The 20,496-nt window shown below is 39.7% G+C and overlaps 1 protein-coding gene and 1 non-coding gene across 15 annotated transcripts in view; one reads left to right on the top strand and one right to left on the bottom strand.

Moving 5' to 3' along the window:
* Nucleotides 1-20,496, bottom strand: part of CAST (calpastatin) — a 112,237-nt gene that overhangs the window by 88,119 nt on the left and 3,622 nt on the right. For all 14 annotated transcript variants that reach the window (XM_059175521.1, XM_059175523.1, XM_059175522.1 and 11 more), the window contains exon 2: nucleotides 10,022-10,084. In XM_059175521.1, the coding sequence (XP_059031504.1) occupies nucleotides 10,022-10,084 (63 nt within the window). The remainder of the gene's footprint in view (nucleotides 1-10,021; nucleotides 10,085-20,496) is intronic.
* Nucleotides 8,453-8,574, top strand: LOC131832910 (small nucleolar RNA SNORA28). Its single transcript, XR_009354253.1, has one exon. It is a non-coding gene; the product is annotated as a small nucleolar RNA SNORA28 (small nucleolar RNA).

Raw genomic sequence — 20,496 nt, 5'->3', positions numbered from 1 at the left:
TTGTGCCACCAAGCACACCTCCAATTATGTACTTGAAACAAATTCTGGACTTGGAATTTCAGTGTCAAAAAGGTTTGTTTTTCTTATTTAAGTCTCTCGGTTATTTTACATTTTAAAATACCATTTATGTTTTTATTAAAGGAAAAAGCTTAGTTATGTATTTCCAATCTTACAATGTAGAAGTTTTCAAACATTTAAAGAAAATGTATAAAAGTCAAAATCAACCTCTTTTTTTTTTAAAGGTGTTATTTATTTATTTGACAGACAGAAATCACAAGTAGTCAGAGAGGCAGGCAGGTGGGAGGGGGGGCAGGCTCCCCACTGAGCAGAGAGCCTGATGCAGGGCTTTATCCCACGATTCTGAGACCATGACCTGAGCAGAAGGCAGAGGCTTAACCCCCTGAGGCACCCAGGCGGCCCCAAAATCAACCTCTTAAAACACACACACACACACACACACCCCTAATATATACTAATTTATAAAGTCAAAGTCAACAATGTACCATAATGAGAAGTTCCTCTTCTTAACCACTGGGTGTCCCCTGAACTTTATGTCTATAGCATTTGGGCAGTAATCACACCTAAGAAGTATCCCAGCGAGCTCCTGTCCTTATGGCTGGTAGTAGGAACCTTCATTATCTTTTAAATGAATCATTTTAACATTTATTAGTCATTCAGCTTCCTATTCAGCTTTCATTATTCAATGAACTAGATGTCTGGTTTCAGATTTTACCGAGTCTATTCAGTGTTTTAAGAAAGCACACAAAAAAGTAAGTAACAAAATTATATTCAGTGAAGCAATTTTTATCCCAAGTACTGAGTGAAACCAAAATTGGAAGGTGAATATGAAAGCATTTTAGCCTTCAGTTTCCTGTAAGATAAATGTGTTTCTTCAAAACCATATTTGCAGATTTCAGATTCCAGAGTGATATACTTCTGGAACGTACTGAAGTCCAAAAAATTCTGCTCCTTTAGCTCCAGTTAGACCACTCAGGAATCAGAGGCTTGATTCACAAAAGAGCGAGCAAGGGGATGGGAACCCTGATGGGAATAACCAAGCAGAAGACTGCAGTCCTAATGATTAAGATAAACATACCTTTAGAATTCACTCCTGAGTTCCTTCCAAATAATGTCTTTCATATCTGTTATTATTCCACTAACAAATGAATCCGTTTATCCATACAATTGACAAACAATCCAAGAAATCTGTACCATGGGATGCATCTTGGCCACACTTAACTCTTTTTGTATAAATAAACACTCAGTCCAACTCCCTTCCCCCCCCCCTTATCAGATGTTCATTACATAAAATGATGTACATTCAAAAGTCATCAGTGCAGAATCGCCACTTGCTCAGCACCCTCATAATCCTAACAGTAACAGCTCCAAAGGGGACAAAAGAAATCCCAATCCACAATCAAGAGCCCGTCCCATAACTTGGCAATTATCAGCCTGGACCTTTCTTCCAGTCTTCCCATTGACAACACTGAAACATACAGGTCTACCTTTCAGCGGCCTCTCCTTTGACTTGTTCACTGATTTCTCCTTCCCACCTCCCCCATATAGGGATTTATCAACATTTGCTTTTGCTTTCTCTCTTCGCTCTCTCTATGCTCTTTTCTTCAGTAATTTCAACCAAGAATGTTGGCAGTGAGGGTAAGATAGGTAGATAGAATGGGAGCTTGAGCAATTTTAAAGGACATATTTTAAAACCATTTATAATGAGGAAGACTGAACTAATATGTAGTCTGAAGAGGAGTTATTAAGCAAAGAGTGAAAGAAGGAAGAGCTGTAGGGACAAGGTCCTAGGAAAAGAAGAAAAAAAAGGGTTAGTACCTGCCTCTCCAACCAGATGCGCCCACAGGATCAATGACTCTTTGAAACTACAGCACTCTTAACGTGCTTCGGAGTCACGCCATCCCCAGAACATGGCAGAGCAGACTTGGGCCAAGGGGCAGGGTGGGGAGATCCTCTTAAAAAGAAAGCAAAGAAAAAGAGAACAAAAACCAGGAAAGAAATGCTCATATGTACTGGGCACGGTGTTAAGCACTCCATAAGAATTATCTCAGAATTACTCAAAATGTGCTCAGAAGACCATTGACATAAGAGCCATCTGGGGTAACTGGTAAAAACAAAACAAAACAAGAAGCAAAAAAAGACAACAAAAACCCTGATTCATTGACCCTACCTTAAACCTGTTAAATCAACTTCTCTGAGGATGGGGCCCAGGTGTCCAAATTTTTCATACTGTCTCTAAGCGATTGTTAGGTACGTTAATACCTGAGAACCACTGTGTTATTTCATGTAGCATCCTGGGAAATTAGGAATAGGGAGTTTTTAATAATTTTCTCTACTAACACAGTGCTCTATGCATTTGCTAGGCATTCTGTAATAATGTCGATTGAAACATACAAGACTTGGTGATGTCACCTTTCCATTAAGTTTTGCTTTCACTAAGGAACTGCTTTTATTTTATTTTATTTTTTAAAGATTTTATTTATTTATTTGACAGAGAGACACAGCGAGAGAGGGAACACAAGCAGAGGAAGTGGGAGAGGGAGAAGCAGGCCTCCCGCAGAGAAGGGAGCCCGATGTGGGGCTCAATCCCAGGACTCTAGAATCATGACCCAAGCCGAAGGCAAACGCTCAGCAACTGAGCCACCTAGGTGCCCCAAGGAACCATTTTTAAAAGACTATAATGAGCTATTATGCCCACTGTTGTATGATAAAATGTTGTTGACTTTATGATAAGAATCACACATTTATCAGTCCTCAGATGAAACAGCTATTTTGCTATGAGTATGATTTCAGGTTATTGTCCCTTTTTAACCAGTCATGCCATTATCTTTGAGAAGCTAATAAAATCTAAAGAGAGGAATGAAAACAAATCCATATTTTAAAACATAGTATATTTCAGGAATAATATTAAATAATCTGTCCATCAGGTTTCCAGGACTTATGATTTACTCTGAGGCCAGTAAATTTAACTTCCATTCAGTTCCTTTGCTAATTTGTTAACATTTGATCCCAATTCCATGGACAGCTTTTCAGAGACAGTTCTGGTGGGATCTAAGGTTTTAGTTAATTAGGCTCATAAATTCAAAGTACAATAATGAAGGGGAAATTATGACTATATGATATAATGTTGATATATTTATATGCTCACTGATAAAGGCAAAGTACTTATTGTTTTTATTAACCATTTCCTATTCAATGATATAACAATTTTTATATCACAGACGTTTAATTTAAAAGCACACTATTTTCATCATCTTTACTAAAGCTCTAGCTTTCACTTCTGATGAAACAATTCATTGAATGATGATGTGTAAGGTCTCTGCTTTCTAGCTTTTGACATATGTTTCTGAGTTTTACATGCAGTTTTGTGCCTTTTTTTTTTTTTTTTTAAACAGAACAGCTACTGAGCTTAGTGAACTACCAAACTTCCTTTTTTAAATGGGAGAGACTCTGCAATATATAATCAACAAAAGAATTTGAATTCTGTCCCATCCCATGGCTAGAAATCAATAAAGGGTGGACTTTTATGGCCATGCAAGCTAAACCAAAATAGGAACAATAATTAAATAAAACATTTCAGGAAGAAATTAATAGAGAGAAACAGATACATAGGCACATCCTGCCAATTTTTTAAATTGTAAGAACAGCAACAAAATTGCATATGCGCCAAGACCGGAAAAACAGGGTTTATAAAAATAAAACTAGGCTGCCCTAGACATTTTATTTACAACTCTAAAGCCAGAAAAATCAGAAAGCAACAGATATGGAATTTTGAGGGACCAGAACTGCTAGTCAAGGATGTTGTGCAATTTTGTATTTATTTCATGTGTGAGGTCAGCACCAAAGCATGCTTAGATCCACACAGACTCAGAAAACACCATTCATGCTCCCTCCCTGAAAAAATTCTGTTAAAAAATATTCTAGGGGTGCCTGGGTGGCTCAGTGGGTTAAGCCTCTGCCTTCAGCTCAGGTCGTGATCTCAGAGTCCTGGGATCAAGCCCCACATCCGGCTCTCTGCTCAGCAGGGAGCCTGCTTCCTCCTTTCTCTCTGCCTGCCTCTCTGCCTACTTGTGATCTCTCTCTGTCAAATAAATAAATAAAATCTTAAAAAAAAAATATTCTAGTCAATGAAGAAATAAATCAAAATTTAGAACTAAAAAAAAAAGGGAGGGGGTAGAAAATGAGGAAACTGCAGTCCAAAAGAATCTCCGGTGCCTCCCTTAGTTTGACCTGCCACATCAGGTAGGCGGTTGGATTCTGGGCTGGCTCCTGGTATGGGTGTCCAGGAGAGCCAAGAGGGACTGCCTTTGGGGCATATCTCTGGCTTTGTCTCTTCCTGGGCACTGGGACATGAGCTTACACAGCCACAGTCAACTACCCACAACTACTATGGCCTCTGTTGTCCCGACCCATAATCCCTTAAAAGATGTATGCTGTACTACTCTTCCAGAATTTTCTACAAACAGCTACACCACTTGCTTGTGGGAACACTGTCCCAGAAGACTTTTTGAAGTATGTGTTTCTCCCTCAAATACACGGCAACAAAATAAAAACCAGATTAAATGCCACACTAAATGCCAAGATGCCTGAATAAAGATTTTCTTAAGCCACCCACAACGATAACTTTTTTTAACTGGAAAGACTGATCTTTCACAAAGCACATTATTTTTTTCTAGACCCTCCTAATGACAATTCTTTGTTATCTCAGCTTTAAGATAATATATACACAGAAAAAAAATGTAGGAAAATACACCCAGACAGAAGTAGCGGCCATCTCTGTAAATGCTAGAATTCCAGATGATGGTATTTTTTAAGTCTTCAGTATTTTCTCAATTTTCTTCAGTGATTGTGTTTTAGCTGTATAAAGAGTTGCTAAAATCAGGGGCTCCTGGGTGGCTCAGTCAGTTAAGCAGCAGACACTTGATTTTGGCTCAGGTCATGATCTCAGGGTCATGAGATGGAGTCCCACGTTGGGCTCCACTCCGGGCATGGAGCCTGCTTAAGATTCTCTCTCTCCCTATCCCTCTGTCCCTCCCCATTGCTCGTTCTCTCTCTCTCTCTCTCAAAAAAAAAAAAAAAAAAAAAAAGTTGAGAAAATCAGTATATATATTATGAACATATGATATTCTCATATTAATTTAAGAATACACAAAAAATTTCATAGCAATAGTTACAACTAAGTGGTAGAAAAACAGGTAATACTGTTTTTCATAAGTACATATTGCTTTGGTGATTTAAAAAAAAAAAAAAGACTGATTGGGGAGCAGCTGCATAGCTCAGTCTGTTAAGCCTCTGACTCTTGCTCTCTGCTCAGGTCATGATTCATGGGTCCTGGGATCAAGCTCTGAGTTGGGCTCTGCACTCAGAGGGGATTCTGCTTGGAGATTCCTTCCCTCTGCCCTTCCCACCCTGCTCATGTTCTCTCTCTCCCTCTCTCAAATAAATAAATAAATCTAAAAAAAACAATAAAAAAGACAAAATCTATAAAGAGAAAAGGTATAAAAAATGTTGGAGTCATTCAATACTTCATGCATTTTAGAAGAAGGAAAGGTAAATACTGAAGAAAAGAATGCCACCAATGCTGTTATTGATGGTGAAGAAAATCTGCCCCTTATCTTTTCCTCTAAGGTGCAATTTCTATTGTCTTGTATTTATAGCTCCTTTTCTGTGCCCCTAAAATCATATGTTATTCAGTTTGAGTTCTTATAATTGGCTCTGTAAGATTGTGCCCATTTTACACTTTAAATTCCATTCCTCAGGCTTTCACTGAAATATGTTTCTAAAATGCTCACAGTCCCCCAGCGAGGCCAGATGTGTTAGTCAAATACTTTAAGTAGATATGACTGCAGGTTTGGAAAGGCTTCTCTGCTCGGGTGTCTTTAAAGGAGCTGGTGTTAAATGTTTCCATTTTTCTTTTTCTTGCTCTAGTCATTGTATCTTTGGCTTGTTAGTCAATGCAACTTTTCATTTTATAATTCCTGTACATCGGAGGACAAAGCCAATTCACAATGATTGGTACAAACAAATAAGTGAATTCATTCCCCTAGACACTTAACTCTAGTCATTCCTCAAGCATTTGTATGACAAATGGTTACTTTGGTTGTAAGATTCCGTTAAAGTTGCTGCCAACTTCTTAGGATCATCTTAGGATCATTAGTGCATAGAAGTCAAACACCAAACAAGTAAGAGCTATTTATAATTTCTGGAGAGAAAGCTCTCATCTTCACCCAAGTGTGTTTACATATTACAATATAATAGTGGTTCTTACCTTACCCTAATCATTTTTTCTCCGGATTACATCTTCCTGAAGTCCTCCTATGTATCTTTTCTCTTGAGCTTCCAAATAAAATGCAGCAGAATAATAAAGAGAGAAAGGAAAAAAATACCAAGAAGTAGCCCAGAGCCTAGAAAGCCCATTTTCTTTTTTTTTTTAATTTTTTTTTTTTTTATTTGACAGAGAGAGATCACAATTAGGCAGAGAGGCAGGCAGAGAGAGGAGAGGAGGAAGCAGGCTCCCTGCTGAGCAGAGAGCCCGATGCCCGATGCTGAGCACCCTAGAAAGCCCATTTTCAAACTGACTTTGCTTCAAGGGCCTGGGTTTGTTTGTGGAAGCGGAACCCACATGTTTGCATACTATGCTATTTAAATGCTAGTTAAACTTTGGAAGTATATATTAGTCTGCAAATGGATTGCCAAAACCCAAATGAAGCTTCTGGATCTCATTTCTTGTTCAAGAGAGCAGTAGGTAATGAAATATTTGGGAGAAGGGGTTAGTTTCAGGAAATCTCTCGGTAATTTTGAGAAGGAAAGAGGATGGTAACCAATTGTGGCTGATAGGTGGGGCAGATAACAAACCCAAATTACACATGATTTTATAACTGTGCACAGTTATAACGTCTGAGGCAAGATGGTTTCCTCCAATTCTCTGCAGGGCCACAGTATCTCACCAAGGACTAATTTGTATGTGACATAAAGAATGAGAGATTCCGGGGCACCTGGGTGGCTCAGTGGATTAAAGCCTCTGCCTTGGGCTCAGGTCATGATCTCAGGGTCCTGGATAGAGCCCTGCATGGGGCTCTGCTCAGCGGGGAGCCTGCTTCCCCCTCCCTCTCTGCCTGCCTCTCTGCCTACTTGTGATCTCTGGCTGTCAAATAAATAAATAAAATCTTAAAAAAAAAAAAAAAAAAAGAATAAGAGATTCCCTGGAGACAGACTGAACTAGAAATATGCCTTGACTACCAAGTCATCCCACCTGCAGGTCTGTCTACCCTATCCGATGAACACGGACAGAATCTGGGGAGAGGACGAACAATCTTCAGTCTCAAACTGTATTGAATCTCTGCAGTGATTTATGCCGCAGGAGTGGGGAAAATCCTCTGTCCCCTCTTCACTTCTGCTGGCTGGGACAGAGGAAAACAGACCAATCTGTCCTGGCTTGGCACCAAGTACAAGAGTTATAAATCTGAGTTTCTCAGAAGCATTGTGAAACAATACCAGAATTCCTTGAATGGCTGATAAAGAAAAGAAAAATTCCTTCTTCCTTTCTTTGAGGTGAAAGTTCAGCCTTTGGTTTCAAACTTAAAGTGCAGGCTGCCAAGAGGCAGCATTTATAACAGAGGTCCTTATTAGTTTCCTCAAGCCCCTTATAAATATGGAAATAAGGTACTTTTTTAGCCTCGTTAGGAAAAAAAAAAAAAGCAAAAACAACCTAACACTGGGCTAGCAGTTGTTGCCTAAACCAACAATGCCTGTACATTCAAGATATAATATTTAAGCTTTCGCATAATAACATACTTGGTGATATATGAACTAGCTGACTATTTATTTGACCACAATAGAGAAGATTTCCTTTTTTTGTGTGAATAATTTAATCTCAACTAATATTAATAGAGAATAACATCCAAAATTATTATTTAGAGATCTGGAGAATAAAGAAATATTAGAGTTTTGAAATCATAAATTATTTGATAGATAACTTATCTGGGGATATATTTAAAAGGTCGGGTAGAGGGCGCCTGGGTGGCTCAGTGGGTTAAAGCCTCTGCCTTCAGCTCCGGACATGATCCCGGGGTCCTGGGATCGAGCCCCCTGCATAGGGCTCTCTGCTCAGCAAAGAGCCTGCTTCCCCCCATCTCTCTGTCTGCCTCTCTGCCTACTTGTGATCTCAGTCTGTCAAGTCAATAAATAAATAATCTTAAAAAAAAAAAAAGTGGGGTAGATAAGGAGCTGAATGACACTCAACAGATTTTCGTGCCAGTATAAAGGGGAAAATGTGTTTTTTCATATGGGAGTATATTTTTTAATAATTTAACCAAGAAACAGGATAAAATCTTAATAAATGTTTACTCTTATTTTCTAATTTTAAAGAAACATCTGCCTTCCATGGGTACAAAAAATTCATTACCAATGTGCTTGTGAAGAAATAATCTATTTCAAGCAAAACTTGGTGGCAGATGATCGAAGCTGTCTCATGCAATCTAAGCCCTCTAGGCAAAAAAGTCTTACCTATTCCAGTGCTCTCTCCATGAGACCAACTGTTACACAGACTTAAACAGTGTAAAATAAATAAATAAATAAAATAGAAGTTATTATGGAGGGTACATATTGCATGGAGCACTGGGTGTGGTGCATAAACAATGAATTTTGGTACACTGAAAAGAAATTTAAAAAATAAAAAATTAAAAAAAAATAGAAGTTGATAACTAAAAAGGAAAGACTCTAAATTATATTTTCATGGGTCCTGGTCATGAAAATGACAGTAGAAAGTTCAGCGAACCATAGTGCAGGATCCATAGAAGCTTCTAGCTATAACAGCCTCCTTATATATTGAATATATCAAAATATATTAAATATTACAAAATTGCGGAAAAGAAGAGCAAACTTTCTTTTTTTTTCTTTTCTTTTAGAGATTTTGATCATGTATTTGTCAGAGAGAGAGAGAGTGAGAGACAGAGACAGAGCACAAGCAAGGGGAGTGGCTGGCAGAGGGAGAAGCAGGCTTCCTACTGAGCAGGAAGCCGGATGTGGGGCTCCATTCCAGAACCCTGGGATCATGACCTAAGCCGAAGGCAGAAACTTAACTGATTGAACCACACACACAGGTACCTCAAGGATCAAAATTTCTAAAAACATTTTGATAATGTAGAGAAAAACATAATGGTCAATGTATGCTTTCCAGTACCCTTTGGAAGGACAGCACATTCACAGGACCTGTCCATGGAGATGTCGGCCAGTGTTGACAGGGCACATAAAGGAGCATCATCAGGAGGAAGAAATTCAGTGTCAACAAAAACTCACCCCCAAGTGGAAAGGCTCCATTTTACTCTTGTTTCCACAGAATTGATCCAAATATAAACAGTCTTTCTCTCTCCCATTTGTTTATGAACCTGAATAAGGACAAGCAATCACTGTCCTTCTTCTACTATACCCCCGGGAAGAAAGATGTCCTTTTCCATTACAGCATTTGGTTCCTCCCTGTAAATCTGTCATGTCACCAACAAAATATTTAAGGTTCAGCAATTCCTATAGGGAAGCCACCTTGAATAACTGGCTTCTATTCCTAAATAGAAACTATTTCTAAGGGCACCTGGGTGGCTCAGTCATTAAGGATCTACCTTCAGCCCAGGTCATGATCTTAGGGTCCTGGGATCGAGCCCCCTCATCAGGCTCCCTGCTCAGCGGGAGGCCTGCTTCTCCCTCTCCCACCCCCCTGCTTGTGTCCCCTCTCTCGCTTTCTTTCTCCCTCTCTGTCAAATAAATGAATAAAATCTTAAAAAAAAAAAAAAAGAGAAAAGAAAAAAGAAAGCATTTCTAAAGGTTCTTTCCCCAGGAACACTTTATTTTTATTTTTAATGAGTTATACTTATATTCTTGAATCAAATCTTAGTTAAGACTAATTTGCCAATATTCTAGTAGGAGCTCTTTGCAACCTCATTATCTATTTCAAGATAGAATTCACAATTAAAAGCAAGAGAAAAGGAAAACCCGGTATTGCGGGAATTACCTCATCTGGTCCTTTCTTTTCTCCTGACTTGGAAGGCGAGCCACTGGTTTTTTCACTGACATGCTATAGGAATATAAAAAGAAAAGAAAGAAAGATAATGTTTAAAAGAAGGAGGTACTACAAGGTAATATAATAGTGACTTTAATCCTGAAGGGCTAAATACATAGCCTGTAAAAACAAGGACCCCTTTAATCTTCCTTCTGAAAATGGTGATAAGTCTAGAGTGACATGGGTGGCTTTCAAAAATCAAGAGGAGCTACAGACATTCATTTGGAGTGTAGAGAGTCAGTCTGTAATTAACCAGACACAGATCTGATGGTGCTTCCAAGACGGCATCTCGTCTCCTACAAAATGCCTCATGCAATTTTAAAGCCCAAATTGTCAGTGTGGGAGACATGTGGCTCCTCGTGGAGTTGTGGTGTCTACGGACCATGTGGAGCCTAAAGCCATACTTAAGCCCCAGTTCAGCAAGGACTCAAGGGAGAACCACAGCTTCCAAAACTGCCATCACTTCTGGTGATTTTTGGGAATTCCTCGGAGTTCTTCCTTGCTTATCTCCCAGGAAGACAAACCCTGCAGGGAGACGACCATACCCGCAACAACTTCTATTTATTATGGCTTTTTGATTTCGTTATGCCCAGAAACAGAATTATTTTTCTCACCAGCACAGTGAGAATGAAAGCAAGTATTTTTATGTGGCACATAAAATCTTCAAGTAGCTAATACAGTCATTTGTCTTGATGATAAGATAAAATAAGCCATAAAGTTTATTGACTTTTGTTGAGAAATTAAAAAATATATATATGTTCCTGAAAAGGGTTACAAAGAATTGTTTCATTTCTTGCACATTGTGGGATATGCAAGAAAGTGGGAAAAAATAACCTAACTATAAGGAAATAAAAGTTCACCAAAGTTGGGTTCAATCCCAACCATCTTCAGTAAAGCCAAAATACAAAATTATACAACATTTCCCAAAGCAAGTCATAACCTGGGGATGTAAGTCAATGGAATTATTTGAATTAAGAAGAGTGGTAGTAACAGTAATACTACTAATAATAATTTATATCATTCTTTATTATTTACTACAATACAGATTCTTATTTGATACAAAAAAAGAGGCTCATGAGATTTTTAGGGATGAAAACACTAAGAATAAGAACTTACTGATCTTTCATAAGGACACAGACTTAGTGAATGGGACACTTTGCATTTCAGGTTTTCCGACTGTCACTATTCCATGCTAAACAGAATAAGGTAATATTTTCATTAGTCATATCAACATGTATTTTAATTAAAACATGAATCCAAGAAATATCAGACACATGGATGAAACCCTGCATTAAGAGCTCTCTGTGTGATAAACTAGGAGGAAATCACTTTCATATATGGAAAATTCTTCCCAAAAAGTAACAGTGATCAGTGAATGGAATCCACTCACTGAAAAACCCCCAGGCTTCAAGAGCTTGGTGAATGAAGCCCAGTACAGGGCCCGTTTCACCTTGTCCCAGGCCATAGTGGAGGGCAATCAGTATTGAGTAGTTAATGAATCTGGGAAAAAAAAAAAAAAAATCTAAAAACCCACACATGTATCAGTGCTAGATGGTGAGAGCTAAGTTTTCGAAGTTTCCTGAAGGCCAGACTAGGGGGCAGAATCACTCACCATATGCAGATAAAATTTAAGAGGAATGGATCTACAGTGAGAGATTTACCTAATCTGTCTCTTCCAGAAGTGGCAAATTTAGAACACTATCACACTCATTATTAATATCTTCAGATCCCTATCTTTCTCAGATTAGAGGCAGACAGTAGCAACAAAAACACGCACTGTTTTACTGAATGTACTGAGTGCCTCCTTCACTCCTTGGGAGTTATTAGTGGTCCACTTTAGAAAGGAAAAAGCTTCAAGAGGCAGTTGCTCTTGTCTGCTAGAAAGTTCCCTGCACTCCACAAAGTCTCCCTCTGCTTCCTGTTCCAAGGCTAATATATATTATGTCCCACGGCCATATAGTAAATATGCAGACAGCCCTTTCTCCCTAAAATTTAGGTATACAGATGTTTTTCTTTAAAAATTCTTATACTTTTTTTTTAATTTTACTTATTTATTTGACACACACAGATCACAACTAGGCAGAGAAGCAGGCAGAGGGAGAGAAGGGGGAGGAAGCAGGCTTCCTGCTGAGCAGAGAGCCCGATGTGGGGCTCCATCCCAGGACCCTGAGATCATGACCTGAGCTGAAGGCAGAGGCTTAACCCACTGAGCCACCCCTGAGCCACCCAGGTGCCCCCTTTAAAAATTTTTAAAAGAGGCCCCTGTCTGGCTCAGTCCTTAGAGCATGTACTCTTGATCTCATGATCATGAGTTAAAGTCCCACACTGGGCATACAGCTTACTTTTAAAAATGAAAATAAATAAATAAATATAAAAGTTTTTGGAAAGTCATTTCCTCGGGATGTTCGAAAATTTCAGTCCCACAGATTAACCAACACTATCAGTTACTTGTTTTTGTTTAAATGCTCAAAATATAAAAAATATAAAGCTCAGTATAAAGCATTTTTTACAACATAAAGAGGTATAATGACATAAAAAATACAATCAAATGAGAACATTTTTTAGGAAACTTATGGATTTTATCTTCCCAGGTTTTTTTTAAGATTTTATTTATTTATTTGACAGGTGCCCCTCTTCCCAGTTTTATTTTTAACCTAGTTTTTTTTTTTTTTTTTTTTTAAAGTAGGCTCCACACCCAACAAGGGGCTTGAACACATGACTTTGAGATCAAGACCTGAGCTAAGATCTCAAGTCAGATGTCTAGCCAACTAAGACACACAGGGGCCCCAACCCACCCTTTTATTATAAAATTTTTCTAACACACAGAAAAATTAAAAGAATAATCCAATGAGCACTGATATTCTTACCACTTAGACCCAGTAACTACTAAGATTGTTGCTACATTTGCCATATTTGCATATATTATAGATGGATCTATCTCTCTATCTGTATGTGGATATGGACCTGCATTTGAAAGTAAACTGAAGGTATCCTAAAACTTTACCCCCTGACCATTTCACTAAACATCTCCTTAAATTGAAGAATTTTCTCCAAGTAACTCCAATATCATCATCACTTAAGAGAATTAACAAGAATTACCTAACACTACTTAATTTCTAGTAAATAGCAACTTGATGAATGAACCACTGCCCGGACCATTTTTCAGGGCTTATTCAATAGTCAGCAATCTATTAGCAATGTAAAATCAGTTTTATCTTTTCCCTGAGAGAGAGTCAAAGTATCTGATTTTTTATTTATTTTTAAAAATTTATTATTATCATCTTTTTAAAATTTGAGTATAGTTAATACCAAATGCCTCATTATTGAACTCGTGGCATAATTACACACTTTCTACATGACTGAGCTGATGCAATGAAATATTTGGGAATGATTACTGTCAGATTCCATCCAGTTTAGGAAACATGCTGCAAGAGGCAAGAGAGAAAACTGTGTCCACTACCACGCTCAGTGGGTGGGGTGGGGAGAGGTGAGAGAAGCATGGAGAAGGAAAGCACTGCTAGGTCCAGAAAGAGAACCACAAAACTGGGAAGCCCAGAGAGGGCTTTTCTTTTTTCTTTTCTTTTTTTTTTTTTAAATTAAGTAATTTATTTTTATTTATTTTCAGCATAACAGTATTCATTATTTTTGCACCACACCCAGTGCTCCACGCAATCCATGCCCTCTATAATACCCACCACCTGGTACCCCAACCTCCCACCCCCACCCCCGCCACTTCAAACCCCTCAGATCATTTATCAGAGTCCATAGTCTCTCATGGTTCACCTCCCCTTCCAATTTCCCCCAACTCCCTTCTCCTCTCTAACTCCCCATGTCCCACAGAGGACTTTTCCGATGAGGGAAAGGAAACCAGTATGTCCCAAGCTTCTACTTACTCTGTGCTAGCCTCGTGCTAACCACTTCCCGTAAGAGATCCCCTTCACCCCCCACAGCAGCTCCAGAGGTACATACTGACGCCTCGTTTACAGATAAAGAAATCGAGGATCTGAAAGTGAGGTACTCCTCCATCACACCACATATCCGGATTATATTCTATGGGCCAGAAACTGGGCTACTCTGGACCTAGTGAAAAGCTAGCAGAGATCTTGGGATTCAGATCAAAAAAGCCTCAATCCAGTACTCTAAAATGAAAACTACAAACCAAAACAGAACCTATGGATTCTGAAACTGGTTTGCTTTACAAAATGAATTGAACAGCCCTGTTTGGGGATGCCAGGGTGGCTCAGTCCTTAAGCATCTGTCTTTGGCTCAGGTCATGTGAGATCCAGCCCTCCACTGGGCTCCCTGCTCAGCCAAAAGCCTGCTTCTCCTTCTCCCACTCCCCCTGCTTGTGTTCCTTCTCTCACTGTGTCTCTCTCTCTCAAATAAATAAATAAAATCTTAAAACAAACAAACAAAACCAGCCCTGGTTGTAAATTCAGCCCTGTATTAATTAGCTGGAGATGAAAAGACTGGAAGCACAGGATGCCAACCCTAATGCAGTAGCAACTGCATGTGGAGAATAAGGCTACAGAAGACAGCCAACGCGTGCAGTTAAGATCAAAGAGGCAGGAGTTCAGAAGCAGGGAAAAAGCAGGCAAGGGACTCCACCGTCTTCCCTCAAAAAATAATAATATTCCAAACTGTTTTCAGCCCTGTGGATCACTGTGTGTTTGGCAAGCAGAACTGCCCTCTGTCCTCATTGGAGGAGAAAGATTTTTATATGCTTAAAATCTTCTGCCACAGCAAACCTGTGGGGGCTGGGGGCTGGGGGTGGTGGTGGTGGTGGCGATCAAGAGCCAAGAGCAATAGGACCGGCAGCCTGTGAGCGCCCCCCAGCGGAAGACTTGTGCTAGTGAGCCATCTGGGCACCCTCCCCACCACTACCCACATGCACAAGGGCATAGGTAACACAGAAGAAAATAAAAGCAAACTTCTACACATATATAAAAGATGGAAGACAGAAAAAAAAAAAACAGTTTCAACAAGTGGAAGCCCAACTTAGAGAGTGCAAATGCTGTGTGCTTCTGAAATACCTTTGCTTCTTAAAAAAAAAAAAAAGTCAGAGTTCTCTTTTAGGGGATGACAAAAACATTCTAAAATTAAATAAAAGTGATGCTTGCACCACTCTGTGAATACACTAAAAAACATTGAATTATACTGCATGTTTTGGGGGGTGAATTCACAGTTCGTGAATTATATTTTAATAAAATTGTTTGAAAAAACAATAAAAACTGTTATTTGAAAACAACTCAAAATTTTTTTCTTCTTCAACTTGCAGGCAAGGCCACAGAGATCAATATTTGCATGTCCAGTGAGAGCTGTGGCAAAATCGTGAAGCAATAAAAGGTTATCTTGGTGCCCTCTGGACTTTCCTCATACACAGAGCTCAGCTGCACACCATTGCATATGGTAAGAAAAGCTCGTTTGGAGGTCCTTAAGGTCAGAAAGCCCTCACTTAGCAATAGGTCTCATTCTTCAGTGTAGATCACAAGCAGCCGGGACCCTTGGAAACACTCATTCCAGAGTGTAGGAAATCAGTTTGTCTAGAGTTGGGTGAGCATAGATGTATTTTCCTAAGATTTCCCAGCTGATCCTAATATGCAGCCAGGACCGGAGACAACTGGTTTGCAGAGATCTGTGGGCTTGGTGACAGGAAGCAGAGGCTCTGCTCTTCAAACCACCCCACTGAGTTGGCATCCACAGGGAGATTCCCCTGGTCAGGCAGGCTAGGGCAGCTCTGGGGCTCCTAGGTAAACTCTTGATTGCTCAAGAAAGGTGCCCTGTGTTCACACCAGCATTTCCTGACTAATTCTGAGCCTTGCCCTGTTTATGGCACATTGTATCTTCCTATCTGCTCATTAGTCTCGATTTTCTTAGTTTCTTAAGCAAACAAATGAAAACTTTATTTTATACTCTCTTGCTTACTGATTCCTTCATAAATGTATATTTTGTCTTCCCAACCAGAGGGCAAGCTATTATTTTTCTGGCCCTGTGGTAGGGGAGTGACAAATACTTCTTGACTGAATGACTGTTATTTCTATAAACCCCTAAACACTGCCTGAGAAGTACTTTTACTCCGTTCAGGTCAGTAAACTAGATAAAAAAGAAAGAGGTCCCTCCCCCTCATCCCCCACCCAAAAAAAAACCAGCTTGAAAAATTAAAAGATAACGTATACATTGATATATCCAGCAAAATCCCTTACTATTTATTCTTGTGTGTATTCTGCTTGCTAAAACAGTAATGTTCAAGCAAACAAATAGAAGGACCAAGACGTAAAGTTGGTTTTGCTTTAAAACCATCTCCCTGGAGCAGCTCTGGGCCTTTCTACCCTCAGGTATATTCCTTGCCCTGGGGCCCTGCTCCCCGTGCTCCCTGGACCAGGGATATTTGGGATGGATGGTCTCGGGCTTGGGAGACAGAGACAGGAGACTGGAGGTGGTGAGAGGGTAGCCTTTCCCCTTCCTTTTTGCCTCTGGAAGGCTCTGTAGAAATGTCTTCTGCAGGAAGGGCTAGCTGCAGTTGGGAGTTTCCACAGGGAGATCCAGCTCTCTGCTAGTCCTTTCGGCACAGAAATGATAGCCGCTTCCTGAAATTTCTAATCTCTGGGTTGCCTCACCCTCCCCAGTTGGCTTCCCATCCTCTTGTTACCTGGGTAACCGATTCCCTGCATTCCATTCTCTGACAAACTCAGATGGGACAGAAAAAGCTTGGCTGTGAAAGGCTATGTGACCTTGGGCAAATAATTTAACCTTTCTGTTTTCTACTTGTAAAATGAAGCTAATAGTACATAGCCCAGGGGCTGACATATTTCTGAAAGGAGCTGATGTTAATGAGGAGCCTGGCCCATTGCCTAGTTCGTTTTAAGAATACAATAAAAGTTATTCCACTCCCTTGTTTTTCTCTGGCATCAACAAGATTGTGCTGAATTATGAAACAGTAAAATGAATAAGAAATGTAAGCAAAGGTTTAAAGGTTTCATTTTCTAAGACTATAAATGTTAGAGCAGAGAATTTAGTTTCTTATTTTTTCTAGGTACAAAGCAACCAGGTTCATCTGATAAATTTGAGTTTAGTACTTTGTCTCTTACGGTTGTGTATTATATTGTCTCCCATTTCCGTATTACATCTAAGGAAACAAAGTGCACAGCGAATAAAGAATTCCTTTTCCAAACAACCCATCCAAACTGGTCACAGGCATGACCCTTAAATGTGCAATTCCCCATTTTTAAAATACTTCAGGGACACGCCTGGGGGGTTCAGTAGATTAAGTCTCCAATTGTTGATTTGAACTCAGGTTGTATTCTCATGATATCAGGGTCTTGAGAGCCAGCCCTGCGTGGGGCTCCAGGAAGGATGTGGAACGTGCTTAAGATTCTCTCTCTCCCTCTCCCTCTGCCCTTCTGCCCCCATCGCCCAACCTCCTTCTGCACTCAGGCTAGCTCTTGTGCACGCTCTTTGTAAAAAAAAATTTAGAAAATAACATAACACAAAATTAAATACTTTGGAACACAGAGGTGTGTGTGTATATGCGTGTGCACGCCCGTGCGCGCGTGCATGTGTGTGTGTGTGTGTGCGCGCGCGCGCGCGCGTGCTGGTATGTTGGTGGGGCTGGGAGTTAAATAAGAAGAAGAAGAAGTAATATTGTGTGGCACAATACTACCACGCGGATAATTATTAAAGATGATGGGTATATGAAGAGTTCATTATATTAACCTCTCTTCTGTGATAAAAAGTTTTGAAAAAGTTAGAAGCCTCTTATCTCAAGCATATGTATCTCCCTTGAGTCACCTAAAGGCAGTATCTTAGCCATTTCTCTTGGCTTTCACACTAAAAACTCTTAACTCATAGAGAAGAATAGAACTGATTTATTTTTAAAAAGTGGGTGAGTAGCTACCATGTGCTAAGAAATGTATGGAGAATAATTACTCAAGAATATAAGTCATAAGTAAATATAAGAATATATAAGAATATAAGAAATAAGTAAAAGGTCTGGCCTGTTAATACATGGTATCTTTCTGCTCCTCTAAAAACATTTGTTATCAAATTCTAAAATTATAGGATAATTTTCTGGGATTCTCATATAAACGACACATTTTAAGGATTAACTGCATGGCCATAATTCTGAAATCCCAATGTTTCTCCTAAACCCTATGTATGCTTTTTCCTACCACTTGAACATTCTCATGGATAAGTCAAGATGACACTGTTAAGGGCATGCTCCTTTTGTCCAGTTTTCAGAGGTAGCATCGATTGCTTCTTTTCCAAGTTCAGCTTCTGGGATTTACCTGAATTAAGACTTCCTGAATTTTCTCTAAGTAAGAGATGCCATGAGAATTTCAACAGTTACTTTGTTGCTTTTGGAGTAATCATTAGGATGCCCTTGTGATTTTTATTTATGAGAAATGCACAGTTGCTATGCCCATGGAACTTTTTTTTTTTTTTAAAGATTTTATTTATTTATTTGAAAGAGAGAGAGAGATCACAAGCCGGCAGAGAGGCAGGCATAGAGAGGAGGAAGCAGGCTCACTGCCGAGCAGAGAGCCCGATGTGGGGCTCCATCCCAGGACCCTGAAATCACGACCCCTCGAAGGCAGAGGCCCAACCCACAGAGCCACCCAGGCGCCCCTCCATGGAACTCTTTCCAGAACCTGACACATAGCAGGTGAACAATAATTACCTGTGACCATACTTGGCCTTTATCAAACCATTTTTGTGTTCTGTAAGTTCTCAGCAGTCAAAATGAATTCCATGCTTTTTTAAGGAGACTCTAACCATAGATCCCTTTCTCCCTGGGATAAATGCCGCCTCCAAATGAGAAGGCAACTTACATAAATAGTGTTCATTGGGTGGAGTTATTTCACATTTTTCTTAACTGAAAGACACCTGATACACTTTTATTTTTACAATAGAATATAAAAAAAATAAAAATAAAAAGCAGGGCGCTTGGGTGGCTCTAGCAATAAGGCCTCTGCCTTCGCCTCAGGTCATGGTCCCAGGTTCCTGGGATCAACCCCTACATGGGGTTCCCTACTCAGCGGGGAGCCTGCTTCTCCCTCTGCCTGCTGCTTTCTCTCTCTCTCTCTGACAAATAAATAAAATCTTAAAAAAAAAAAAAAAAGACTATGAGAAAAAAAGCAACACAGATACTTGAACACAGTGCTATTTATTGAAGCAGATATATGTAAGCCAAATGGAGATTTATTTTTAATGGCCTAAGAGTTTTCGTTTTGCAAGATACGTGGAGTTCTGGAGATAGATGGTGGTGATGGTTGCAGTTCAGCTGGAGGAGCACGCTACTCTCCATCTCGGGGCTCTGGGTTCGAATGCCACATTGCGTGTATTTAAGATTATTTGAACAAATGACACTTAAAAAAATGTGAATGTACTTAATTCCACTTAACACTTACAAACAGTTAAGGTGGAAAAATTTATGCTGTGTATATTTTACCACCATGAAATTTAAACAAACGAATAAAACAAAAAAATCTCAAGAAAAAGAATAGAATAAAGAAGGGCTGCTCAGGGGCGCCTGGGTGGCTCAGTGGGTTAAGCCTCTGCCTTCGGCTCAGGTCATAATCCCAGGGTCCTGGGATCGAGCCCCACATCGAGCTCTTTGCTCAGCAGGGAGCCTGTTTCCTCCCCTCTCTCTCTGCCTGCCTCTCTGCCTACTTGTGATCTCTATCTGTCAAATAAAATAAATAAAATCTTTAAAAAAAAAAAAAAAAAGAAGGGCTGCTGAGAGAAGGCTTGTATTATACCCAACAACCTGCTCAGAACTAAACGCCTACCCACCCACCTTAGAATCTCAAGAGGCCACCCATGTTTCCACCCCAGCAAGCTACATCACTGTTATAAAAAGTGCTTGTAGAATATAATTTACTTTCTGGGAAGTGCCAAAACTGATAAGATAACATCCTCAGATGATACTCTCAATTTAAAAGTCTTATCTGCAATGGGAAGCAAACCAGTTTCGAAACAGCAACCAAAAGGGCAAAGTTGTGTCTGACCTCTATTCTGCCAGACTCTCTCAAGCCTGTGCACTTTGTTCAGAGTCTGTTATTTGCATTTCTTACTCCTAAAAGTCACTGCAACCAAGTGGTTTGTCCTGCCATGGAAGGCTTCTGACATTCTTCCCAGACTGGCCACGACGATGGGGCCTCCCAAATGACTGTGCTTCTTGATCATGCCACCCCTGGGCTCATGGCTCTAATTAGACTAAGAAACATCTTTAATTAACATGGCCTAATCAAGTCTACTTATGACTCAGGAATGTGATTCCTGATGTCAACCACTGACTCTCCTTCACACTTCATCGTTATTACAGTGCTCATTGGAATTTTTTCAGATCTAGCTTTTTTAAGTTATTCTGTTGGTTTCTTTTTCTACAGCCACATAATTCTTTGGAAGATGAGATAAATGATATTGAC

Source organism: Mustela lutreola, chromosome 5 (genome assembly GCF_030435805.1).
Source record: "Mustela lutreola isolate mMusLut2 chromosome 5, mMusLut2.pri, whole genome shotgun sequence".
Classification (NCBI taxonomy): domain Eukaryota; kingdom Metazoa; phylum Chordata; class Mammalia; order Carnivora; family Mustelidae; genus Mustela; species Mustela lutreola.
The sequence above is the reverse complement of the archived record's forward strand: the minus strand, read 5'-3'. Positions and strand labels throughout refer to the sequence as shown.